The 24,975-nt window shown below is 50.2% G+C and overlaps 9 protein-coding genes across 9 annotated transcripts; 6 read left to right on the top strand and 3 right to left on the bottom strand.

Annotated features, from left to right (window-relative positions):
• Positions 1–486: 486 nt before the first annotated feature.
• Positions 487–1,694, top strand: ALT_1136 (tRNA wybutosine-synthesizing 3 family protein; the record flags this gene model as incomplete). The annotated part of the gene is made up of 2 exons (XM_033562233.2): positions 487–975; positions 1,149–1,694. 2 exons carry the CDS (start codon positions 487–489, stop codon positions 1,692–1,694), a joined length of 1,035 nt encoding a protein of 344 aa, XP_033418124.2.
• A 478-nt stretch (positions 1,695–2,172) lies between these two features.
• Positions 2,173–4,376, bottom strand: ALT_1135 (uncharacterized protein; the record flags this gene model as incomplete). Its single annotated transcript, XM_033562232.2, has 5 exons — positions 2,173–2,718; positions 2,807–3,115; positions 3,198–3,260; positions 3,333–3,749; positions 3,837–4,376. The coding sequence occupies 5 exons, from the start codon at positions 4,374–4,376 to the stop codon at positions 2,173–2,175; spliced, it is 1,875 nt and encodes a 624-aa protein (XP_033418123.2).
• Positions 4,377–5,342: 966 nt separating this feature from the next.
• Positions 5,343–6,109, bottom strand: ALT_1134 (actin-related protein 2/3 complex subunit 4 family protein; the record flags this gene model as incomplete). The annotated part of the gene is made up of 5 exons (XM_089599098.1): positions 5,343–5,375; positions 5,444–5,488; positions 5,547–5,672; positions 5,729–6,055; positions 6,107–6,109. 5 exons carry the CDS (start codon positions 6,107–6,109, stop codon positions 5,343–5,345), a joined length of 534 nt encoding a protein of 177 aa, XP_089456762.1.
• Positions 6,110–6,511: 402 nt separating this feature from the next.
• On the top strand, positions 6,512–8,364 carry ALT_1133 (ubiquitin-specific protease UBP6; the record flags this gene model as incomplete). The annotated part of the gene is made up of 3 exons (XM_033562230.2): positions 6,512–6,527; positions 6,598–8,241; positions 8,303–8,364. 3 exons carry the CDS (start codon positions 6,512–6,514, stop codon positions 8,362–8,364), a joined length of 1,722 nt encoding a protein of 573 aa, XP_033418121.2.
• A 456-nt stretch (positions 8,365–8,820) lies between these two features.
• On the top strand, positions 8,821–9,815 carry ALT_1132 (PaaI family thioesterase; the record flags this gene model as incomplete). Its single annotated transcript, XM_033562229.2, has 2 exons — positions 8,821–9,249; positions 9,438–9,815. 2 exons carry the CDS (start codon positions 8,821–8,823, stop codon positions 9,813–9,815), a joined length of 807 nt encoding a protein of 268 aa, XP_033418120.2.
• Positions 9,816–10,939: 1,124 nt separating this feature from the next.
• ALT_1131 (putative MFS drug efflux pump) lies at positions 10,940–13,129 on the top strand (the record flags this gene model as incomplete). Its single annotated transcript, XM_033562228.2, has 8 exons — positions 10,940–11,095; positions 11,164–11,242; positions 11,303–11,361; positions 11,421–11,577; positions 11,632–12,011; positions 12,086–12,458; positions 12,524–12,654; positions 12,716–13,129. The coding sequence occupies 8 exons, from the start codon at positions 10,940–10,942 to the stop codon at positions 13,127–13,129; spliced, it is 1,749 nt and encodes a 582-aa protein (XP_033418119.2).
• A 327-nt stretch (positions 13,130–13,456) lies between these two features.
• Positions 13,457–17,782, bottom strand: ALT_1130 (Mtc5p; the record flags this gene model as incomplete). The annotated part of the gene is made up of 1 exon (XM_033562227.2): positions 13,457–17,782. The coding sequence occupies one exon, from the start codon at positions 17,780–17,782 to the stop codon at positions 13,457–13,459; it is 4,326 nt and encodes a 1,441-aa protein (XP_033418118.2).
• An 895-nt stretch (positions 17,783–18,677) lies between these two features.
• On the top strand, positions 18,678–19,297 carry ALT_1129 (E2 ubiquitin-conjugating protein UBC13; the record flags this gene model as incomplete). Its single annotated transcript, XM_033562226.2, has 4 exons — positions 18,678–18,730; positions 18,793–18,881; positions 18,939–19,070; positions 19,122–19,297. 4 exons carry the CDS (start codon positions 18,678–18,680, stop codon positions 19,295–19,297), a joined length of 450 nt encoding a protein of 149 aa, XP_033418117.1.
• A 987-nt stretch (positions 19,298–20,284) lies between these two features.
• Positions 20,285–23,155, top strand: ALT_1128 (60S ribosomal eL24 domain-containing protein; the record flags this gene model as incomplete). Its single annotated transcript, XM_033562225.2, has 8 exons — positions 20,285–20,454; positions 20,512–20,951; positions 21,018–21,152; positions 21,204–21,250; positions 21,315–21,698; positions 22,221–22,370; positions 22,515–22,658; positions 22,868–23,155. The coding sequence occupies 8 exons, from the start codon at positions 20,285–20,287 to the stop codon at positions 23,153–23,155; spliced, it is 1,758 nt and encodes a 585-aa protein (XP_033418116.2).
• Positions 23,156–24,975: the final 1,820 nt, after the last annotated feature.

Below are 24,975 nucleotides of genomic sequence, written 5' to 3'. Positions count from 1 at the left end.
TGTCCGCGGTTTTCCTTCGTAACGGTCTGACGGGACAAGCGGGCTACGCAAGATTTAGTTAGCGATTGATTGACTTTGAGACGGTTCAAGCGGATGACGGGACAAACCAGGAGGCTGGTAACTTATGGGGCGCTTTTCGCGTGGAAAAGGCGGACGGGTCCTTTGCTCCCGTGCCGCTAAACTTAGCGCGCGCTCGCTTGATAGACGACAACCGCTAGCGAAAAGCTTTAGCGATGCTGGGGGACTGGAGGACATGTTGACGAACAAGACATACCGCATCTATAAATTCCCGAGCTTCTCTTCGTAACCGTGCAGAGGCCTATTATACTGTTAGAGAAAACAGAAAACCACTCGCCATTTCTGCAACGGACCAATTCAAATTTCAGGTTCACTGCCGGACATCTCGGTCGTCTTTTGCTGAAACAGACTGCGAACTTTCAAGTGATTCAGCTGCAGATAAAGAGTGTCATAGCGCAGACGCGAGACATGAGCAATCCGGAGGTAGGCACGATTCCAGAGGTCTTTGAATCTCGAAAGCGCAAGATTCTCGCGGAACTGTCTGTCCCAGACACAGAGTATACGGATCTCTCACCCAAAGGATCGGTAGATGAGGGTATCCGTGACTTAATCCACGATATCAATGCTCTGCCCGGTCTGGTGACCACCAGTAGCTGTGCTGGACGAATCAGCGTCTTCTTGGAGGGGAGAAAAAAGCAAAATGACCACCAGCAGGATCAACGGCAGTTTGCGCCCTCTGGAGGGAAAGGCGCAGGGAAGTGGCTGTATGTCTCGCACGATCCTCTGAAAGGCTGTTGGACAGGTCGTAACAGCGATGATTCCGATTCGATGCAAGGCAAAGATTATCCGAGAAGTCTGCATGAATTGTTTGGGATGGTTCCTGGAGATGGAAAGCCTTCCGGGCTGAAAGAAGGAGGTCACGCCCCGCGTCTGGTGCGCTTCCACTACGATCCTATGGTAGGTTGACAGTCCTTATCACCCGACTCTCAATAAGCTGGTCAACATATCTCGTCCTTTTCTGCTCTACTTCCAGGACAATCTTTTCAGAATCTTCCGAGGCCTCTATCACCCTGTGCGATTCAGAGACCGACAATTCAGAGAACTTATACTGATATCATCTCTCTCCACAGATCCTTCATATTATGGCAGCCACACTTCACCACGCTCATCCTGTATTGTCAGCTGCTGCAACTTCTGGATTTCGGGAAAGTGGATTACAGAGTCTCCGTTGCCTTGAAGGCGAGAACGGCCCAAGTCCTATTGTTGCCGTGCGCTCTGCCGGGTTGTCACTTGAATCTGTCATTGGCTATTGCGAATCTTCCGATGAAGAAGATGATACGAGCAGCAAGGAGCCTGCCATCCGCAGTCTGGTCACGGAAGAATATCTTCAAATGCTGGTCGCCATCTCGAACGAGAGGTTTTCAATCAATGCGGAACGCAAGGAAAGATTTCGGACAAGCCTGCTCAATCTTTGCTCGAGGGAGCAACCTTGTGGCTCAAGGTCAAGGCTGAAGGCCAAACCTGAAGGCTGGGAAGATCCTGCGGCACGCAGAGAGAGGAAGAGGGCGGAAGGGCTTATGAGGAAGAAGGTTCTCGAGGCTCAGGCAAAATCTGCTGACCACGAGAGTACAGGGACATACGAGATGGGATGGGGGACTGATCCAACGCCTTTATGAGAATCCTAGATACATGATCGAGAAACAAGTCATCCAATCTAGATTAGTGATTTGCCATTGAAGAACAGGTCATGGTGCCGCCTGCACCGCCAAAGGGCCGCATGAGCGAGATCAAAGAGGAATCAAAAGACAGATGATATTCGTTACCACGCAACCTCCCAAGGGTTCCTCGAAACAAGCTGAGTTGACACTGCATGATATCTTAATCGATATCGACTGTGTCAGATTGTCTCCAATTCTGTGCATCAGTCACTTGTGAAGCCAATATCTTCCCGGTCGAAAGTGGGCACGAAAGATGAACAGTGCTAGGGTGAGCCAAGCACTCGTTGTCTTTCAAAGTACCAAATCGATACAAAGAAGATCTCAAACTGCTTTACAACGGAGCCAAACGTAGCAAGACATTGTTCGCCGTTCAAGAATGGAAACAACCCTGGAAGTCTGCAGTGCTGGCCGTCTCACGACTCTGAGTCGCTGAACTTTAATGGTTGCTTGCGGACGGAAGACAAGTGGGAGACGACAGGGTATTCCGATGACCTGGAAACCTACCTCGCATCCCGGCCGAAGAATGCATATACATTGCACGGCGCCAGCCATCATCGCTGCTCTCGGCGAAGGAGCTGCGGCTGCCAAGTTGAACGCTTGCACGGCGGGAAGGTGTCGCGAAAACATCGGTCCTGGAAGATGTCCGAACATTGATTGGACTATTATCGCTCCCAGATGACACGATGGTATTGGCATGGGACTCGCGGCTGCTTCCGGTAGTGGACTCGGGCAGTAGGCCGGATTTCTTGGTGTTCTCCTGGTTATTCTTCATCCAGCCCGTCAGGACAAGATGGCTAAGGATGCTCATCTCATGCGAGGACGCATCTTCCCAGGTCGTGGTCTTAGCCATGTTGGACGGCCATTCGAACCAGATGGGACCGTAAGGAGACTCAAGGTGAATGTTCGTCGAAGGGAAGTTGTTCGGCAGCTTCATATCAGTACGATCATGGAGGGTACCTTTCGATATCAACTTGACGTAATACTGAATGCTCAATCCGTCAGTGTGTGCCAAACCAGGGCCTCAAAAGCTGCAAAGCTTCGAGAGAACAGGTCAAGAAAGGAGGACATACCAGCAGCGTGCTCTCTTCAGTCTTCGGCAACTTGACGAGAGTATCGAAAGGGAACCATTTGCCCATATCTGGGAACTTCAAGATCTCTGCGGTATCCTCCGAATTGACACACAGCGTGTACTTCTGGCGCTCGTTGAAGGCAGGACAATTCAATCCAGCATAAAGAAGTTCTCTCAGCAGTCTTTGGTCAAGACCAACGGTGTTCGACCTCTTGACTCGCGCAACGAGAGACAGGATGTGCCGATTAACCAGCTCAAACAATTGATTGCGGTCATGAACAGTGTACAGCTTGGTAGCGTACCACGGGAACTAAGCAGAGGGGTGTATGGTTAGCATATTGTCTCTCTCATGTACGTTCTACGCACAATGGCATCAGACGAAAGGGGTTTACCTTGTAGAGGGTGCTGATGGTGGACTCGTAAGTGCGCTGGGGACACTTCGCACAGAATGGAGACTAACAATCTTGTTAGTGCCTTGAACAGACAAGCAGACAAACACCAGATTGAATCGAGTGAAGGTTACTTACACGGTGCGGTATCTCTGCATGGCGAATGGCATTAACAACTTCCTCGCTGGTGAAGAAGCCCGAGAATCCAGTAGAAAAGGGGTCATCATTGGGAAGGGCGGTAGGCATAGCATCTTTCCAGACGATGCACTTAGCACGAGGGAACAGATCCTTGAGCAGAGCGTCTTGGTTACTGAACTCAACATCAACAGAGCGATTACCCAGACGAGGAGCGCGGCCAGTCTCATAAATTCGGTTGATGCGAGTAGCTGTCTCGTGGGCATCAGCCGTGGACTGGAGCTCCGCATAGCAGTCCATTGTCTTAGCGGTGGAACGCTCCATTATGATATGGATTGCGCAACCCTGTTGCGGAGTAATAAGGCGTGCCTGGCGACCTAGAAACTGAATGATTTCCTGCCGGGTGACTGAGTAGGGAATCTTCCTGGCTTGTTAGCCGAGGGCCCGTGGACGTTACGACGACGAGAGGACTGTCATGCTTAGAGACATGTGAAGGCTTTGACTTACGTTCGCGATCTTTACCACTCCCCATTGAGGGGGCATTCTGTTGTGGACTTGGCTCCCAATCGGCATCTCGGTGGGAGGGGCCACCGTGTCGAAACTCTTCTCACAGTCAGCAGCCTGGGTAGCTATCTCACGATTCTCAGAGTCATGCTCCAGGAGCTGGTGCAAAGAAGAGCGTGGAGCCCAGTGAGAACCAGCTGGAGCAAACCCTGTCTGCTTCGGACGGACTGAAAGCTGGTGATGAGTGTTCGAGGCAGGCATCGGAGCTTGCATCCCGTGAGCTTGTCCTATGACTCCAGGAAGAGCGTGAGCCATACTCTGCATACCATAGAAAGGAGAGTACATGAAGGGGCCTTCCTGCTGCAATGGCTGGGACGGATTCGCATTGCCTGGGGCCATCATATACTGTTCCTGCTGGGGAGCGAAGCCCGGCATGCCAGGAGCTCCGAAGGGAAGCATGTTGTAGCTCTGTGGGTACGGAGGTGTGAAAGCATATCCGGACTCATGACCGGAGACTTGACTGTTGGTTTCCTTGCCCTCCATTGTGGGATGAGATGGTTAACGTGCAAGAGGGTTGAAAGAGAAGAGAGGAGACGGAAAGAAGCACCTCTCATAGCAGAGACAAGATCTTATTGTTAAAAGCGTCGGGGCAGATGAGCGCCATAGTAACAGAATGTTGAGATGAAAAACCCGCTTTTGATTCAGTATTCACTCATATTCACTATTGTATGTATTATATGCTGTCTCCACAAAGAAGTGTTGCCTACATCTACAGAATTAGGCAATGGGCTCTCTGAGGAGACAATACAATATCTATGTGAGACCATCGGAGGCGGGCTTAGATACGTATGCTAGGTAATGAGTTCTATAAAGATATCATCACACTGAACGGAGAAGAGATCCCCCGAGGGGAGTGCCAAAGTCAGGAGCTGACATCTGAATCAGATATCACCAGTAAGGCTACTCATCAACAAGATAGATGACCAGTGAATGGGGCATCAGCACTTGATATCTGAAACATGGCATTCCTCATAATTCACTAGGAGCAGAGTCACCATCCCTGCGAGTACGGGAGTACGGTCACACGGATATGTTGGCATTTAAATGCTGGAGTATCCCTTAACAATTGGGTAGTGACAAAGGGTGACATACTTCATGGAGAAGTACTAGAGTGGAATTGTACAGAAATTGGCGAGCTGTACTGGAAAATTTGGCAGTGGCCTAGACACAGATATAGAGTGTCGAGATAGGGATGTAACAATTGAGTTTTACGCATTGCTTTATTGCAGTAGAGGTAATTGGGCAGTGAGTCAAGAGGAGCCATAGTCCTGATGAATTGCTGTACACATGGATGAATTGTAAAAGCGAGCAAGCTCACTAGGTTTGGTTCAAGGGTGGGATTGAGGATCTAAGGAGGGAATAAAGCATTCAGCGGACTGCTCGGATGTTTCCCTTTAGCAATCTAGATCGCCTGTACGGAGATTTTCATTGGACGAAACATAGGTCAATTCAAGGAGAGAGGTAGGTAATATCAATGATTTTCTAGTCAAACTGTAGCATAGATATATCAGAAACGCAGTGAGTGTGGAAAGGAGGAAGTGGTCTCTTACTGGTGTCAAGAAAGACTCGGCGACAAATCGAGCACGGGCATTCAACTGCATAACATTAGCCTTTTAGAACCCTCAATTAGTAGTGAGGAATGCGAGAACATACGAAGAGCTTCATCTCAGATATCTCCTTATCCACTTCCTCCATGAATTGAATGATAAAGTCGACCAGCTTGTGCTTCAACATAGCTTCTGTATGGAAGTTCGTGATCAAGAACGAGATGTCGTATCCCTTGAACAGGTGAGCGAGTTGTCCTTGCTCCGGCCTTGAAGCATATAGTCACTTACCTTGACTGGTTTCCTCCGCAAAATGAAGAAGGATTCTGCTCGTTGCGTCAAGAATCTGGTAAACTTGTGGACCAGGATATGTTCAATTTCATCTGCTTGCTTAATTCTGATGCTCACGCGCACACTGTTTACGCTGGGCTCAATCAGGACCTTTTCATTCTCATTTCGAGAAATTGTGAGGGGGTTGAGGAGCAGTTCCGGAGAGCTCTGAGCCTCGATTTCAGGGACATTATGCCTTTCGGAGGTTTGCGAGGCGAAGTTCGAGATCGCAAGAGCAGCGGTAAGCGAGGAGCGAACGCATTGAAGGTACGGGCGCAATGATTGAGACTGCAAGATGATCAATATCAGTTTGCCAGGTGTTGAAAGGGTACGGCCTACCATAATGGAGATGCGAGGTATGGTGATTCCACGTCACTGTTGCTGTTCCCCACTCCAAGTCTGTCAACGTTCGGCTCCAGTCAGGAATGATGAGTATCAAGATCGCACCAATTGACCACGCACAGATGCAACAGTATCAGAAAAGCTGGACTAAAACGGGATAAATGACCGTACTCAAGCACATGTACTAGGCAGTCGACTTCAGGAGCCGACGACATCCCGCACGGCTGCTTGGGCGGTGATGTCGTATGTGGTTGTTTGCGTTGTTTGTCTTGTTGGTAACTCCCGCCCCACCCTTCTCTGGAGTCACCTCTGGCACCTCCGTTGATTATGCGCCACTCACCCAGCAATCTATCAAGTAAGCTATCTGGAAGACTTGAAAAGCATCTGTCGAGCTCTAACAAGATGGCTACAATACCAAGTATGACTACCCGCTCTAGTGAGATGCATTCTGAATATTTCTGAAGCTAGTACTGATATCAGGTTCTCAGTTATCGTGAAGCATCAAGGCAAACGTCATGAGGTCGAGCTCGATCCATCTGCGAATGGGGAAACACTGAAATATCAGATGTACTCCTTGACTGGAGTCGAACCCGAGAGACAGAAGATCTTGGTCAAGGGTGGCCAGCTGAAAAATGAGACGCCTTTGTCCGCCCTCAACGCTAAACCGGGTCAGACATTTATGATGATGGGTACACCGTCTGGCGGTCAAGATGCCGTAGACTTGGGACGGCCAAAGGAACCAGTCAAGTTTCTGGAGGATATGACCGAAGCCGAGGCTGCCAGAGCTGAGGGAGCCACCCCTGCTGGTCTACAGAATCTTGGAAATACTTGCTACCTCAACTCTACCCTACAAACCCTGAGGAGCGTCCCGGAGCTTCAACAGGAGCTTCTAAATTACAGACCCACCGCGGGTTCTTCAGCAGGTTCAAGACTTTCAGATCTCAGCAGCCTGGGCCTTGGTGGTCTTGGTGCTTCCATGGATCTTGTATCTTCCTTGCGGGACTTGTTCAAGCAGATGTCCGAGACGCAAGAAGGTTTCCCACCACTTATGTTTCTCAATGCTTTGAGAAGCATCTTCCCTCAATTTGCTCAGAAAGACAGAAACGGACATGGCTATGCTCAACAAGACGCTGAAGAGGCTTGGTCGCAAATTGTCACTCAACTGCGAAGCAAACTGGTGATCAAAGAGGGCGAAGGAGACTCCGCTACCGAGGTGTCCTTTGTGGATAAATATCTTGCTGGTCGATTCGAATCCGTCACCGAATGTGACGATCCGGCGGCAAAGGCAGCTGGCGAGGAAGCGACAAAAAGTTCCGACATCTTCTACAAGCTGGATTGCCACATCGGCAAAGAGACGAACCACTTGCATGATGGAATACTGGCCGGTCTCGAGGAGAAAATTGAAAAGCGATCACCTATGTTGGACCGCGACGCCGTCTACACTAAACGATCCCGCATTGCCCGGCTGCCGAAGTATTTGACTGTGCACTTTGTCCGCTTTTTCTGGAAGCGTGAGACCCAAAAGAAGGCCAAGATCATGCGCAAAGTGACTTTCCCTGCCGAATTGGATGTGGTGGAGTTCTGTACGGAGGAGCTCAAGAAGCAGTTGGTCCCTATCAGAGATAAGGTACGAGATATTCGGAAAGAAGAGGTCGACGTTGATCGTGCCCGCAAGCGCCAGAAGCTTGCTCATCAGCGGGAGGAGGAGCTGAAGAGAGCCGCTGAGTCTGATGCGGGTCTGGAACCCATGCAAAAGAAGAAAGCCACGGAGGGGCAAAAAGAGGCTACAAAGAGCGGCGAGCAAGATGGGGACACAGGCATGACAGACGTCTTCAAGTCGGATGCAGAGTACGAGGCCGAGAAGAATGCCTCAATACTCGCTGCAAAGAAGGAATTGGCTGCACTGATTGACCCCAAACTCGCCTCAGATGCCGGTACAAACAAGTCTGGCCTCTACGAGTTGCGCGCAGTTATTACGCATCAAGGCGCCAGTGCTGACAGTGGTCACTACACTTCATATGTGAAGAAGCAGCCAAATGGTAAGGGCGAGGAGGACGGAAAATGGTGGTGGTTCAACGACGAGAAGGTCACCGAAGTGGATGGAGAGAAGATCGAAACCCTTGCTGGTGGTGGTGAGTACATCGCTTGTTTCACTCTTTTGGTAGAACTTTGACTGATATCTGGCATTTTCAGGCGAATCCCATTCTGCACTGATCCTTCTCTACCGCGCAGTTGACTTGCCCACTGCGGAATAAGAAGCTTCAACGCCTACCGATACCAACCGTGCCGTGCCTTCGGTCTACGTTTTAGAGAAATGAAGTTTAGCACATAACGACCACATGAAGCATCATTGAACCAAGATTTCGCATCGGCTAGACTCCTACAGTCTTCCTTGTTCTTAGCGTCCAACCTTTTGGTGACTCCGTGAACATCGCATGCGTGCCATTCTTACGAAGAACCTTAGATATATGAACTCAGGGACGTTCCCGAAGTGTTAGACAGTACTTCAGTAACATTTGATCTGTATAAGGAACAATGACATGGCGTAGATAGAAAAGTCCTCCTCAAAGTCAGTTCACGTGACTTCAACCTCGGTATCGGCGCTTTGTCTCCCCTGCCGTGAAGGTTGCTTTGATAAATTGTACTGGAAACGCGTATCGTCTGAACCCCAGCAATACCTATCGCCAGGTTGCGATGTGATTCAGATCATCATGCTCGGTCCTCGCAGAATCTTTCAATCTCGACTGCGCTGTAATGCAACTCAATTGAAGTCAGTGCACCTCTCGAAGCCCCGTCTGTTGCGCCATGCCAGCACTATTGCCCAAGCAGAGCCACCAGCAGCCAAGTCGAGGTGGCCACGGCGACTGGCCTACGCAGGAATTTTTGGTGGATTAGGGGTCGCCGCTGGCAAATGGATGGACGAGAAGGTCTCGGCACCCGCAGTGCCAGGAACAGTGGAAGACGCAGCCAAGCTGGAGGAGATCAATCACGTATTCGAGCACGGGCTGCCTATCGTGCAAGAACTAAGAAACAATCCGGACTATGTGGAATCGAATGCATACGAAGGATTTTCGGAGGAGGACAAGGCGCACAGATTGACGTCTGGTCCGCTGCGTGGGAGTCGGGGGTTGGCGCTCCAGGTTCGTAACTTTACTTCACGCATCATCATGGCGGAGACGCAATCAACCCGGCATTGAGATTTTTCTTGGCCTGCATATTGATATCATTACCGAGCCCCCTTGCCTACCGAGCACTTTAAATGCCGGCATGAAAGCTCGATCAACCTCGGAAGTACTGGACACTCACTAATTGATTTATTGTCGTACAGAAAGTTTTCTATAATGACAAGGAGAAGAAAGTCATTAGTGTGGTATACCTCGGATCGGGTCTGGAGGGTTGGCCAACGGTTGTCCATGGTGGCGCTCTCGCTACTGTGCTTGACGAGAATCTGGGACGTGCTGCTATACGCCATTTCCCGGCACGCACCGGCGTGACAGCCAATCTTGAGATCAACTACCGCGCTCCGGTATATTCAGGCAACTTTTACACATTTCACTCGCAGGTAGATCCAGAAAGATGCACTGAGCGCAAGGCATACGTGACTGGTGAGATCCGCGACCCGGTCGGACGAGTGTGTGCGCAAGCCTCTGCGATTTTCGTGGTTCCAAAGGGACTCAGGTTGCGAGAGATTGGAGAACGATTCTGACCTTCTAACCCGGTTGATTCGTCGGAGACAAGACTGGGACATGTCATGATGTCGACGAGACCTGCAAGCTACAATTGGATGGAATGCTCAGTCAATGAACGAGATTTCCCTGCTCGATATAATTGAATAATAAGTCTATTTCGGGGCTATCGAAGACGGATTGCTTGACTTGGCCCCTATCTCTTCTCGCTATGCATAACATGGCGCTCAAATGGTCCACTAACAGGAATATTATTTTCGGTACATACGTATCTAGCTCGATAAATCGCGATCGTATGATAGGTGAGGCTGTTCCGGAATATTTCGAATAGTACTCAATCAAAGTTGCATGAGCTCTTGGAACTGGCAATTTTTGACACCTTGGAGATATTAATGGGGCTGATAGCGGAAAACTGGGGAAAGTCCGGGGTATTGACTTTTGGAGTGGTCCACTTGGCCCGATCAAACGGCCAGACAATGAGATGACCGATTTATTTTCGCTGGCTACTCGCTAGCTCGAATCTGGTCATATATCCGTTACTCTCCTCCCTTCCAATCAAGTAGCATAAACTTAATCATCAACACATGGCCCAGTCAAAGTTAATATGGAGCTTGTTTCGCCCCCCTATCGCCCGCGTCACGCCTGCAGGTCCAATCCCCCGCACTCTCCACGGCCCAGATGAGCCCAGCTGGCGCAGGAAAACCCCTCGCCGGCAATTACTGAAGCACTGTTCGCACCAGAATTCTGGAAAGTGCCTCGGCTCTGTCCCGATGTGGAAGCACCTCCGTTTGAAACATAGAGATACTCTTGTAGAGGTGGTCGACGAACCTGGCTCGCTTGGTCGCATCAGGGTCAGTTCTCCGCCTGAGATCATGATTCACTCAAAACGTGACTCCGCCCATGAACCTAAGCATTCTCGTCGTGTAGGCTACCGAGAGCTTGGTTTAATATTGAACTCTGTTATTCTGCTGGACCATTGACACATATAAGAACCGCAGACTTGCTGGTTGATCGACACGATTATTTTCCTGTTTCCTTCTCAATACTACCAGGTCATTGCTTTGTGCAGCATTGGACCGATCTATGATTTCTTTCCTTCGTTTCTGTCATCTAATTTAGTCACCTTGCGACATTCTGTGCAATGATGGAGGTCGCCGACCACTCGAGCCAGTCTCAGGTGGATGAGAAGGCTGCAGGACAGACAAGCATGGAAAACAACCAGGAGCATAAGTACAGTCATGAGGAGATTGTTGGACTAGAGTCAGGAGGCTCAGATACGGCAGAGGGTCAGGACATTCCTGTGAGTACTGTGCTTTATGCTTTACTGGTTTGGTACAAACCATTGAATTGACTGCTGACTCGGTTCAGTTGACTTTCCGCCGTTTCATGGGCTTCGCAGCCATGGCCTTCTTGTGGACTGGCAGCCAGATTCCTGTCTATCTTTTCGGTGAGTTCCTCATAGCTTGAATTGATCTTACGCTTGGTATAAGCTGACAATGCCGGTTAGGAGGCATTCCACCCTATATTTACGCAGACATCGGTGGTGCGGATAGGTGGATCTGGTTTGTGGGTGATGCCCTTTTGACTATGCCTTTACTCACCACTAATTCGTTTTTATCATATAGGTCCTTGCAAATCTGCTAGCTCTAGCCGGCGTATGCCCTTTCGTTGGTTCGTTGTCAGATCTGATCGGCCGTCGTTATGTTGCTATCATTGGCGCCTCTCTCATCTGTCTTGGGATGATCGTTACCAGCACAGCTCACACAATGAACATATTCATCGGTATGTTACAATCTACTACCTAAATCAGTCAAGGTACATGTTAACAGAGATTAGCTGGAATGGCAATTGCCGGTGCTGGTGCTGGTGTCAACGAACTGACGGCATTGGCTGCGACCTCGGAAATGGCGCCAACCAGGCAGCGAGGCAAATACGTCGCAATTCTCATCTTTACTATTGTGCCATTCTGCCCGTCCGTTCTATGGGCCCAGCTCATCGCAGCGCATAGCGGCTGGCGTTACGTTGGAGCCTTCTGCGGCGCCTGGGGTGGATTCGGCTTGCTAGCCACCGTCTTCTTCTACTTCCCACCACCAAGAGTCAACTCGCAGGGACTCGGCAGAAAAGAGGTGATCAGGAGGATTGATTTCGTCGGTGGACTTTTGAGTATCACTGGTTTAATCCTGTTCTTGGCTGGCATGCAATGGGGGGGTTACCAGGTACGAATCACCTTCTACAGGCCTCAGACTTGCACATCATCCCGTCCAGCAGCTAACCCGGTTTTATCGCATAGTATCCCTGGACAACCGCACACGTCCTCGCCCCCCTTATCCTCGGATTCGTGATTCTCGTCGCCTTCGGGCTGTGGGAAATCTACGGCGCCAAGTATCCCATCTTCCCGACACGCTTGAAGCAGGAGCCCCGGACCCTCGGCCTGACCCTGGTCATCACATTCATCTCGGGAGCCAACTTCTTCTCAATCATCATGTTCTGGCCTACGCAGTCGTTCAATGTCTATGGCCACGATCCTGTCCAAGTCGGCCTCCGTAGTCTACCCGTCGGCTTCGGCATCATGGCCGGTGCCTGTATCGTCCTGTGGCTTCTAAGCGTCCTCCGCGGCCACAACAAGGAATTATTGATCGTCAGCAGTGTCCTCATGACAGCAGGTCAGTCATGCTCCCCAACCCCAACGTCACCCTGAAGTAGTTACGTGGCTAATGTTCTAAACCAGGCTGCGGCGCAATGGCAGTCGCCCGACAAGACAACCTCTACCAGCTCTGGGGGATCCTCGTCCTCGCAGGCCTGGGTATCGGCGGGATCGTCGTCCCCGCTTCCATCATCACAACGATTATCTGCCCAGACGTATGTTCCGACTAGTCCTTTCTTTCTACTTTCGCGGAAGACTAACAGGCTTGTGCTCCAGGATCTCATCGCGACAATCTCGGCGCTCACGCTCTCCATCCGCGTCGTCGGGGGCAGCATCGGCTACACGATCTACTACAACATCTTCATTTCCAAGTTCGTCCCCAACGCGAAACACTTCATTGGCGGCGTGATGGTCACGAAGCTCAACATCACCAATCCGGCCTACATCGGCGAAGCCATCGAACTCACCGGCGCGTCGCTGCTGGAAGAATTGAAGACCATTCCTGGAATCGCGGGTAGCGAGGCCGCGTACAATGCCGTTGTGGCTGCGGGCCAGCTGGCGTATGCTGAGAGTTACAAGTGGGTGTACTACGTCAGTATCGCGTTTGGTGGTGTTTCTATTCTGGCGGCTTGTTTCCTGGGCAGCATCAGTCAATACATGGATGACCATGTTGCGGTGGTCATGCATTGAGAGACGGTATTCTGCACCATTGTTATATAGGGTCGATATTTTACATCATATGGGAATGAAAGTGTTTTGATAACTCAATGATGATCAATGGGGCCACGAATCGACCCGGCATGTCATGCTCGTTTTGTATATCGCGCATAGTAAAGCAGAAAAGGAAAATAGCGCAACCAGACGAATTGGTAATGTAAAGTGTCAAAATTCGGAACCTCCACGCCTATAAAATGCATATGAGAACACAAGGGATGGCCCTATACGTCATAATTCAGGGGTATATATGTATGAAGCAACACAAATAATTCGCAGAGCTCATGCAGTGACCAATCGAAATCATGTCACCTTCTCCACTTGGTTCATCGATGACTTTTTCGGAATGAACGCGGTGCTGGAGGGCCTCAATCTTCGCCGATCTTCTTTCGCACGAAGACCTCGACTAAGACCTCCTCCGAGTCCACGAGCGAGGGATGCAAATGGTGATTCTTGCCAGGGTCCGAGGAGGTCGTCTTCATGCGGGCCCACACCAGAGGACAACTCGCTCGGTCGTGCTGGCAGTTCAGGCCGTTTGAGACGGGTGCTCGTTGGTGAAATATCCCTCTCATGCGCCGGAGTTGACGGCTCCAACGGTGTCGGGATATCTGTGCCAATATGCTCAGAGCAATGACAACCGCAGCCGCTAGGACAAAGCTGAAGCTCTTGCTCCTCATCAATCCCGTTTGCTGGGACGTCATTTTTGTCCCGCTGTGTCACAGATATAGACACCGAGAACCAACTCCTATGACAGCCAAAACAGGTCACGTGGCCGCATCTCAGGCATGGGACAAGCATTCCTTCAACCACTTCGCCGCATATCACGCAAGGAAGCTTGAGAAACAATGGTCGATGGGGTTTGCAGTTCTGGCAGGTAACAGTTGCAGGACCCATGTTCAGGTGGTTCTTGACGTTTTCCTCAACAGCGGTAGGCGCGAAGATAGACATCTGAAGAGCTTGGCCGCATTTGATACAGTGCCGCTGAAGGCCAAGTCCCCCATCTTCCCTGTCAACGTCTATAAGTCGAGCGTCCTTGTGGCTGCGACTCGAAACGATCGATGACGCATCCATGTTGTTGTGGCTCCTTTTCCGTAAGCGTAGTTCATCGGATTGACCCCCAGCTGTGCCTATCTTAAGTACCTCACTGTGCTGCACTGGAAGTCCCCAGATCGAAAGCAAATGAGCGTACGCCATGCGGTAGGCTTTGTACAGCCCTTCTTTACGCGGATCAAGCATCGGGGTCTGGTTGCTTCTTCCGCCGTCAAACTCATCCTGATTCTTCAAGACAACCTTGATCTTTGCCTGCGGCTTCGGATTCTCTTGAGGCCTCTCGCTCTCGGTGTCAGAGTGGGTTTGAGATGTAAGCGCAGCTGAGGGTGTGAGATAGTCGGGAACTGCCGTCGCAGGCTTGCCAGCAAAAGCACTGGTAATCAGACTGCCACTAGGGCTTTGCTTTTTCTGGCCTGAGGGAACTGCAGTGGGGGAGGCTGACGAAGGGCCAAAGGTGAAAGACCGCGAGAAGGAAGAGGCCAGGGCGGAACCAAATCCTGACCCGCTGCGTGGCTGGGACTGCTGATCGGGAGAAGCGGCTATCGATACGTTGTGGCTCACAGTCTTCCTTTCTGCATTTAACGCACCTACGCGAGATGCTAACGGCGGAGTGGTGCCAGTTGAATATGGCGGCGTAGAGTCCGTACGCCAGATCTCGGAAGATGATCGCCCGGAGCTTTGGGTGATCGGTGTCGGATGGCCTTCCTTCGGTGTGGATGCAAGGGGCGTCACTGCCTGCGACTTGTTCTGGGTGGCTGCCTGGGTAGGAAAGATATCCATAGGAAATGATTGCTGCCCCATCCCATTTGATACCGGTTCGTTATTCGGGGTTGCTACCTTTGAGATCTCTTCGCTTTTTGGTTGTTGAAGGACGCAGGAGAGCATTGCAATCATCTGCACGTCACCAATCCTTTCGAAATGATCAATCAGAGACGGTATTAGCCAACGGCCACCATAGGGGTGATCTCCCCATTGAGTGACGCTGTTTGCTGACTCCTTACGGCTTTGCTCCTGACTACTCTGATCGAAGCTCAAATCCACTGCACTATCCTTCCGCTGTATACCCGAGGGTCGTTCCATCATATCTGAGCGCCTCGGAGGCAATGAATCATTTTGGTTTTGTAAAATCAACTTGACCAGTCCCCAGATCCGAGCTAGTTCGTGATAGCCCAGATCTAGGGCTGCCGAAGCATTGTGAGCACATACATCAGTGACCTTGCCACAGATGCGATATCTTCGGGCCAATTCACGCTTTGCTGGTAACAGATCGCTGAAATCATGTATGGATATCATATTCTGCGCAGAATCGGACGACTTCGCAGTCATCGCCCCAGCAGTTGATCGCTGCGAGTGGTCGGTGGACCTGGGCCGATAGATACCCAAACTTCCAGCGCTGCGCCATGTTTGAGATGTTGGAAATCGTGCTTGCAAGCCTGACAACATGTCAGACGAACCTGACGAACTTGAAGTCTCGGCATCAGAATCATCGGAATATTCCGAGGTACCATCGTCCGTGCTCGCCAGTGTGCCACTGATTTTCGGTCCAGGAGAGCTTGTTTGGATACGACCAAATCCTTCAAAAACTTTATCCGCTCTTGATAGTCTCGACATCTCTTTGAGTCCCAAATTCTCAATCAAGTTTGATGACTTGTCCTTCTTATTAGGAAAGAAACACACTAGTCGGCCATCATTGGCCCAGAGCGCACCGCATGCCTTGGCCACGGGAACCATGACATTCGCATTATTAACCGGACGAAGTAGCTCAGAACTCATGCCCAGTTCTTGACTCTGGGACATTCCCACTTCATCTTCATCGCTAGATTCGTCGTCTCCTAGATCGCCATTTATAGGGGATTTGATTGTCTCGGCTGTCTCGCCCAGTATGTGAGCTATGCTCTCTTCTAGTGTGCTTTCCCCTAAAAGGTAACGGACAACGCCTTCGAGACAGCCTCTCTTATGAGACAAATAGGTTTCCGCAATCGTCCTCAGCTCACTTATCAGCTTATCAGCAAGCTGGTCAGTAACAGCGGCAGTCCGCTGCACACTGAAAGTCGGCATTGAAGCCTTGGGATAGTCAACTGGGAATTTGATGTCCACTTTGAGAAACAGAGAATCCCCCTCCACGCCCCATGGCCCATGCAGCGATATTGTTGCTTTTCGTTGCCTAACGTCCACAGACTCAAAAGCAACCTTGGTGAACTTCTCTCCAACATGTGTTATCTCGTCCCCCAGGGTTTCAATATCCCATCCCGAGATCTTCACACCACGCATCCAGGATATAGGGTTTGTATCAGCCCGGAAGTTCGACCTTCTTTGCATACCAACTCTAGAGTCTGCGTTGCCTCCTTGAGTCCATGGACGGGAGTAAGGAACAGATATGGTATTAATACCGGTACCACCAGCAAGCTTAGGGTTGGGTGATAGAGCAGAATCGGGTTCGCCATATACGTCGTCGCCATTTGCGTCGCGGAAAGTTTTGTAGACAGCGCCTTGCCGTGTGACGTTCAACGTGGAAACGAAAGACTTCCCTCTCTCGTAGCCAACACGTTGGAGAATATCTGGATCCACTCGGTGTAGACGAAGTTCCCTATCAGTGCCCCACGACACAAGCTGAAACTCCCTGTAATCGATTCCATCCGCCACACCTCCGCGTGCTCTCCAAAGGAATTCCTTCACTTGGCCTTTATGTCCCGGAAAACTGTGCACCAGTGGAAGGTTCTCTGTGAGATTGGTGCCGTCGCCTGACCTGCGACTATATAGATGAAGGTCGCTGTTGCCCCTCTGTGGCATTGCCAAGACTCCCCATCCGAATGGGGTATTGCGTGCCCGCCATACTGGGAATGGAGTGGTTATGACCTTCTCGGGTACTTCGTCGTCTACCGTGTAGTCCCAAAATTTGATTGTTTTATCCAATGAACATGTTACCAAAGCCCCTGGCCTGACTCTGTTCCAGTCCAGCCCATAGATTTTAGTATCATGAGCTTCAATGGATTTGATAGGGTAGGCTCCCATTCTCGTATCCCATATTCGAAGAAATTTGTCATGAGAACTGGCGATAACGTTTGGGTCCTGTCTGTTCCATTTGACTTGCGTTGCACCAGCAAACCAGTCGGAGAATGAGATGGCAGGCTTCGAAGGGGTTCGCAGATCCCAGCAATGAACAAAACTGTCTACCGCACACGTTGCCAGAAGGTCAGGATGGTGAGCGGAGAAATTGATGTCCGTGATAGCTCGCGTATGAGCATGCAGGACATGTTCGATAGAATTCTCCCCAGTCTGCATCGCCAGATTCCATACCAAGGCCTTCTGGTTGGAAGTGCTCACCACCCAATAGTCCCGCGCAGCGAACGGAGACCACTGAACGTCTGCGACTTCCCATGGCGTGTGATGAGGAAGATACCGAGGAGGAGAATACGGGGAATCCAAGTCAATGACATGCAGGCCTTCCTTCGAAGCCAACACAACGTCTCTTCCACATGGAGATATGGACATGGATCCGACGGGCTGCTCCACATGAAACGAACTGTCTTCCCCAAAAGTGGGACTCTCGAAGGCCGAAGCCAAGGGCCTGGGCTCCATTATGTCGATTATTGCTGCAACCCCGGAGGGGTTGGTCGTTCCAAAGCGCTTCGCTAAATCGTGCAGTCTTGCGTCCACCCCGGACGTGAGCTAGGAGGAGAAATTAAAAGATCGCACGAGGACAGGATGAGCGGTAGGGAGATCTGAGGTGCTCTCATCTCGGAAGGACTTGGCAATTGGCCATCAACTGATTATGGGAGATATGCCGGTATGAGACCATTTATTGCGCGCATTATCTGAGGCCCACTTGCTCGAGAGTTTGAACAACTCCAGAGTGTCCGAAAACTGGTTGGTGTTCGCGACTTCCTCAGCTGCTGGGCTGTGGCCAATTCGCTGTGAGCATGTGTCTGCACTTTATAAAACGAGTATCTCACGTACCTTGAATTTATGTGAGTGCAAGCGGGGGGCCTGCAGCACGACAGTATTTAGCCTGTAGCTCTGTGCAGAATAATGCAGAGTGCAGGGCCCAACTCCTTATCTCCGCAATTATTCAGTAGTTGTGGAGATAGTTAAGTTAGCAGTGTCATGTAGAAATGACTAAGCAAGGAACTGCGCAGGTTGTATTTATCGAGTACCGTGGTAGATCAACAGAGAGACGTCTAATAGAGAAGGCGGTCACGCCTCGGCAGGTAAATGCCCCTCTGACGGTTACGTCGGTTTCTAATTTCTTCTACTGGAGGATACTCCGACGCAAGTACCTTGTCTGATTCCTGGTGTTTTGGTCACTTCATCACTGCCTCTTTGCACATTTCCCGGGTCTTATCCCAAATTTCTCTCTTTACCAGCTTGCTAGACAAATAAAACTGAAGTCCACTAGACCTGTCAACCTTACCTTGGATATCAGAAAGTGCGGAAACTCGGATCGCGATAAGCTTTTCCTTTTTGGTGGTTCATCATGGCCCTTCCAAAGCGAATTGTGAAGGAGACCGAGCGCCTTATGGCAGAGCCGTGAGTTACAAATTATCTCCGGAAAAATGAGTTATCATCGACTGACGCGTTTTCTCCCAAAGGGTCCCCGGCATCAATGCTGTGCCTCATGAAGACAACCTTCGATACTTTGACGTGTCGATCCACGGACCTGCTCAGTCGCCGTACGAAGGTTTGACGCCGTTAGAGAACATCCTGAGCAAATAGCGGGATTCTAATAGTATAACAGGAGGCATTTTCCGTCTAGAGCTCTTTCTGCCGGAGGATTATCCTATGACCCCGCCAAAGATCCGTTTCCTGACCAAGATCTACCATCCCAACATTGACCGCCTTGGGCGCATTTGCTTGGATGTTTTGAAGAGTACGTCGTTCTGTTTCTTTGGGAATAGCATACCCGCTAATAATATCTCAGACAATTGGTCCCCTGCTCTACAGATCCGCACGATTCTCCTCTCAATCCAGGCCTTGCTTGGAGCTCCTAACCCCGATGACCCGCTCGCCAATGATGTTGCACAGCGTTGGAAGGAGGATGAGCAGGCTGCGATACAAACTGCAAAGGAATGGACGAGAACTCATGCAATGACGTAGATTCTGGGACACCTCAGGCAATTTTGCTATGACGAATATGAGCGAGACTGCTGTTATGTGACCATGAAGAAAATATCACGCAAGCCCAAGCCCTGGCGGCTCTCCTATGGTTCCAACCATGCCGTATAACATACGCTATGCCTTTCACGTGGGATGAGTCTCCTTGGTGTACTCTCCGTTTCGTTGTTTCTACTTCCTCTCTTCGATTCTGTGGCTGTGACTTGTGGAATTTCCGGCTTCAAGCTGCTGACTCACACTTTAGCATGTCTGTCATCTCACAACTACACCATGCTGCCTAGACCTTCCTATATAGAACTATTGGCCCCCAAAATGATCACTTAGCGAGTATCGAGTTCTAAGTAGTGCTTGTGGCTTCTGTTCCGGCTATTTACCACACTTTGTCTCTGTCCTGAGAATCGGATACGACACGTACTTGAGCGAATTGTCCCAGCGACTCGCCAGTAAGCTGCGAAAGGCAGCGGCCTCCTGATTATTCGTAATGATATGGAGTGACATAACCTTAGAACTGTCAGAAGTGAGATTACACTACAAGACAGGATAATCATCAAAACCATGTATATGGCATAGGTGCAGAAAGCCTGAGAAACCAACACCAGATGATGAAAAGTAGTTGGGTAGTCAGGGACTTTGAAGCTGACCCAGATGAAGACCTTGTGAATAAAAGGTCCTGAGTTTCTGCCCACTGCTGACTACCCTGTAGGTAGTATAGTACATTCACTTCCCTCTGTTGGCCGGATAGAAAACAACTTATATCCGAGATGCTGTGGTGAAATAGTATAGCCTCAGATTGCTTCACAAGTCTTTGTAGTCTACTGCTGCGTTTAGAAACTTCTTCATTAAGGCCTTGATGTCGTGATCTTCTGAATACCATTCATAGAGAGTGTGGTAAGAATTGGCAGCTTGATACTCAGACGTATCTCTCTTAAAGGACTGTCTTTCGTCGATACTGACACTGAGCAATTGACCATGAGTCCGAACCCTCACGCTGCTGATCGCAAGGCTCAGAAGCAGCGTGAAAAAAGGATGAACGCCGAGAGACTAAAATACCAAAAGAAACAAAGCGAATACTTCCCTCTCACTGACAGTTTCATCGTTCCCAAGAGTCGTGTTGCTCGCGCTTTGGATACTTGTGTCAGGTATTTGCAGACAACATCCCGTGTTGTATCTTCTCCCGCTGATAAATTCATTTTTAGCAATCTCAAGAATTCAGGGAAGCAACTCAAACTCAGAAGGTCTCGCTCCTTCGAGTCTGAGAACAGAATCCCGTCTCGCGACTTTACGCATCCTGCATCTGATCTACCTACAGTGCCAAAAGCATCCCCAAAGGGAAGTTCTTTCAAAAAGAAGTTCAGCAGAACGATGACTGGTGGATCTGTCAAGAAAGTCAGCAGCATGGACAGAAAGAGCTGGCAAACCCAGTCCTCTTCCGCGGCCAGTGGAGGAAAGACTCGCTCTGTCCGCTCTGCCTCGGTTACGGCGACTGATAAAGATCAGGCTGGAGGAGATACCGCAGCACATCTTGTAGGAGACCTCGAGGAGCTCAAGATTTCTGAGGGCCTGAAGAGGGATAGAAAGCCTGCTGCTATCAATACCGCGCAGCCAAAGGTCGTCAAGTGCCTCAGATCTCCTGGTGGTAAGAGTTATTGAATTTCTCGGTTTAGTCTTTCAATGAGCAGGTTGCTGATTCAGCCATGAGCAGACTATGTGTTCCTAGATATCGAAACCCCCGGAGAGAAGAGCAACGCAAACAGCGTCTCCAGCCCTGGTCTTTCCCCCAAGGCCAAGAGTACCCAACTCGGATCTGGCGAGGACGAGTCCGGTGAGGACGAATCTGGTGAGTACAAGGTGTCTGAGGACTAGCGTGAATTTTTTTTGACAAGTTAAGGCGAAGCTTTGAACAACCAGGACCCAAGAAGCATTGTCGAAAAAAGGGTAAGTGCTGTGGCCATCCTGTCAACTGGTCCACAGTAGTTTCAGATAGCTAACACAGTGACAGCTCGAAGCAATCCGCCACATCGTGAAGAACATATTCCAGGGACAGTCGGACGAGGATACCAAGTCTGGAAAGGCTCCGCAGAATGCTAAAAAGTGGGACACAAAGAACACAAAGTGCATCAAGTGCTTCGGAGACTGCCCAGTTTGCAGCAAAGCATGCTGCATCTTCGACGTTGCTCGCCGCACCGCTGCGCAGGCCGACTCCAACCCCGAACATGCTGAAGCCGCAAACCAGATTCTTAAGCTGATCCAGCGTCTGGGCAACAGCGTCTTGGAGGCGAGTACTTACTCCCTGTGCACCACGCCGGGAGGCTGCGGACGGTATGTCTGCTCCGACTGCTGGGGTATCTGTCCGGTCGAGCTATGCCACGATGTCCAGTGCAAGGTAAGCAATGTCATATTTCTTTTCTCTCCTTGTAAATTGCACGTGAATGAATGCTAAAAGCCACTTCTCTGCGTAGGACTGCAAGGAAGATCCCTGGGCTGCGTGCGACTGGCATGACTACTGATGCTGTCATTGAGACTACTCGATGCGAAGTCACTCTGATAATGCAGATTCAATTGCAAGGGAAAGTTAGTCTCTAGCTATCATGCCACTCGAGCATCGATTGAGATGAGCTCCTCTTGAGACATCATTGGCATGGGAGCAACATAATTGGGGACGATGGGAAAAACCAAAAAGAAATGGAAAAAAAGAAAAAGTCAAAAAAAGAAATCATGAACTACATTACGGTCACAGAGAAAGAGCCAACAGATAACAATTCCCTTCAATGATTCCCTTCTTTGATGTTATCGTAGTCGCCGTAGAGGTATGGGAGACTTGAAGTTGTAAGGCGGCCGCCCAAGGGCAGACGAGGTCACGTGTCGCACTTTAGCGAGGCTCCGCACCGCACCACAATTGTGTCAGTCTCACGAACAGCTCGCCGCAGCGACCGATTCGACTTTACCACCCAACGCCAACCGACAAAACCTCGTCTCGACCGGCTGCGCATCTCCAACATTCAAGATGCGTACCTACGACGATTCTTTCAGCGGTCAGAAGATCTACCCTGGAAAGGTGCGTTTTGTCCCTTCCGGAGTCATCAATCATCCAGCAATTTCCGCCCCGATCTCTACGAGCGCAACGCCGATTCAAGGAAATGTCCCACAAAACTTCTTCTCTGGATATGGGTTAACATAGTGTTGGATTTGCAAATTATAGGGTAAGCTGTACGTCCGTGGCGACAGCAAGATCTTCCGCTTCCAGAATGGAAAGTCCGAGTCCCTGTTCCTCCAGCGCAAGAACCCTCGCCGGATAGCCTGGACTGTCCTCTACCGCCGTCAGCACAAGAAGGGTATCTCTGAAGTCAGTACTACCGAATTCCTTTGAATTATTGTCGAAGATCTCGTGATTGGTTCGAAGCAGGAGAGTTGGCAAGGGAGCTTTTATACGTTGGACAGGCATGGAAGTGCCGTTGAATTTTGTGGACAAATGGAGTTTGGAACAATCACGGGTGACGCGATATACGATATGGAAGAGCAATTGCTGACGGGCTGTTTTTTCACCGTGAACAGGAAGTTGCCAAGAAGCGCACTCGCCGTGTCGTCAAGCACCAGCGTGCCATCGTCGGTGCCTCCCTTGATGTGATCAAGGAGCGCCGCAGCATGCGCCCTGAGGCTCGTGCCGCCGCCCGCCAGCAGGCTATCAAGGAGGCCAAGGAGAAGAAGGCCGCTTCCGAGAGCCGCAAGAAGGCTGAGAAGGCCAAGAACGCCGCCACCGCAGCCAAGGGTACTGCTCAGCGCATCCAGAGCAAGCAGGGCGCTAAGGGTTCTGCTCCCAAGGTCGCCGCCAAGTCTCGTTAAACGGATTGAAGGCGGTTCGGCTTGGGCTGGGGAGTAGATAGGAGGATCCTTGTGGTTGGAATTTGGGAGGTTTCCGGAGCTGGAATTTTGTTTCCCTCGCAAAATCCTAACAACAACAAATCGGCGTGCGAGCGATGGGCTCTTGCGGATGAGACAACCCGCATGGTGTTCAGATAGGCTTTGTCATTTTCGCGCCATGGTAACTACCAGGAATGGAAAAATGGATGTTATAATGAAGCCCTTGTTTCTTTTTTTCTGACAGACCTCCTCTCCTGCTTGTAGATCCTAGAGCCCATTGCTTCTGCATACACTCAAATGATCCTTCGATCTACCACAAATCCAGAATACTTTGCTCTGCGTCAGACTATTTCTAAATGGCCCTATCAGCGATACATGGTATAGAGGTAGATGGACCAGGTATTTCACAGCCACATGTGAGAGTGACGATATTTGGAGCTCTTAAATCGTACTTCATCCCGTACTGTCCAGGTCTCACTAGATTCGACACCACGATCGGCTCAAGAAAAGCACTCCAGTTGCATCATAGGTCTGTGTCCCTATGCTGTAGTGTGGATAGCTTATCTTGCTGCAGCGGATAGTGTAATTACAATACGGTATCCAGAGAACCTGCTAGCTGATTATGGAGTAGGGCTCAAACCTAACCCATTCGTTTTAGGCAATGTTATTGGCTGAATACTCTCACCCGTATCTGCGTATAGCATCAACAGGCATAGAAAGGATGAAGCCGACATAGACATCGCAGCCCATGAATATCGCATAATGTATTGCTATAAACTACAAAGGCAGAGCTAGCCGTGTGCCAACTTGAAATCATATAGCGACCTGTATGAAGCTGTTGCTGCCTGAGGCAGAAGCAAAGGGGGTGACTAATCCCAAGTCGCCATCTCGCTTACGGAACAGCCTAGCGCGCTTTGCCCACAAGAGTCGATCGAATCCCACCCGCTCCAGAGAAGCCCCGAAAGAGTTCAACCTCAGTCAACTTACCATCTCGATCCGACAAGCTACACATCACCAGCAGCCATGGGTAAGGTTCACGGATCTCTCGCCCGTGCGGGTAAGGTCAAGTCTGCGACTCCTAAGGTGAGCTCTTCTTGTTCTTCCCTAGATGAAGTTTTGATCTCCGCGTTCCTCCTGGGAATGGTTCATCGTCGCCACCGAAGAGGAGGGATTTTGAGAAGATATTTGCAGCGGCCCGGCATGCAGAAATGGCCAAAATGATATATGCGAAAACGATATGATGAACCGATGGTTTTCCAGCGAGATATTTGCCGAATCAGAGTGCTGATGGGATATGTTCTACTGTACAGGTCGAGAAGCAAGAGAAGAAGAAGGAGCCCAAGGGCCGTGCTCTGAAGCGCCTCAAGTACACCCGCCGTTTCGTCAACGTTACCATGACTGGTGGCAAGCGGAAGGTACGTTGATATCCAGCTCGGTGGAAAGGATGCATATATGCTTTGTCGGGGGAGTTGGGAATTGTTCTCAGGAGAACCCCATTCTCCTCCGGCCAGCATATTTTGCAAGAGGTCTTTGGCATGAAAAAGGCAACAGGCACTGACAGGGCATTCTTTGTTACAGATGAACCCCAACCCCACTTCTTAAGTTGACCGCGTCTTTTCCGGCGGAGGAAATTAGGTGATGAGGAAGGGGGATCCGACGACGATCATCAAACATACAAATCACCATCATCATCTAGTCGGCGGTTATACTGGACAAGTGACATTCTGGCCTACCTTCAGTATGGTACTTCTACGGGAACAACCAACGGACGACGACCTGACTCTAATGGAAGGAAACTGGGT

This window comes from Aspergillus lentulus (assembly GCF_001445615.1).
Source record: "Aspergillus lentulus DNA, contig: Alt01, strain: IFM 54703, whole genome shotgun sequence".
In the NCBI taxonomy this organism is placed as follows: domain Eukaryota; kingdom Fungi; phylum Ascomycota; class Eurotiomycetes; order Eurotiales; family Aspergillaceae; genus Aspergillus; species Aspergillus lentulus.
The sequence above is the reverse complement of the archived record's forward strand: the minus strand, read 5'-3'. Positions and strand labels throughout refer to the sequence as shown.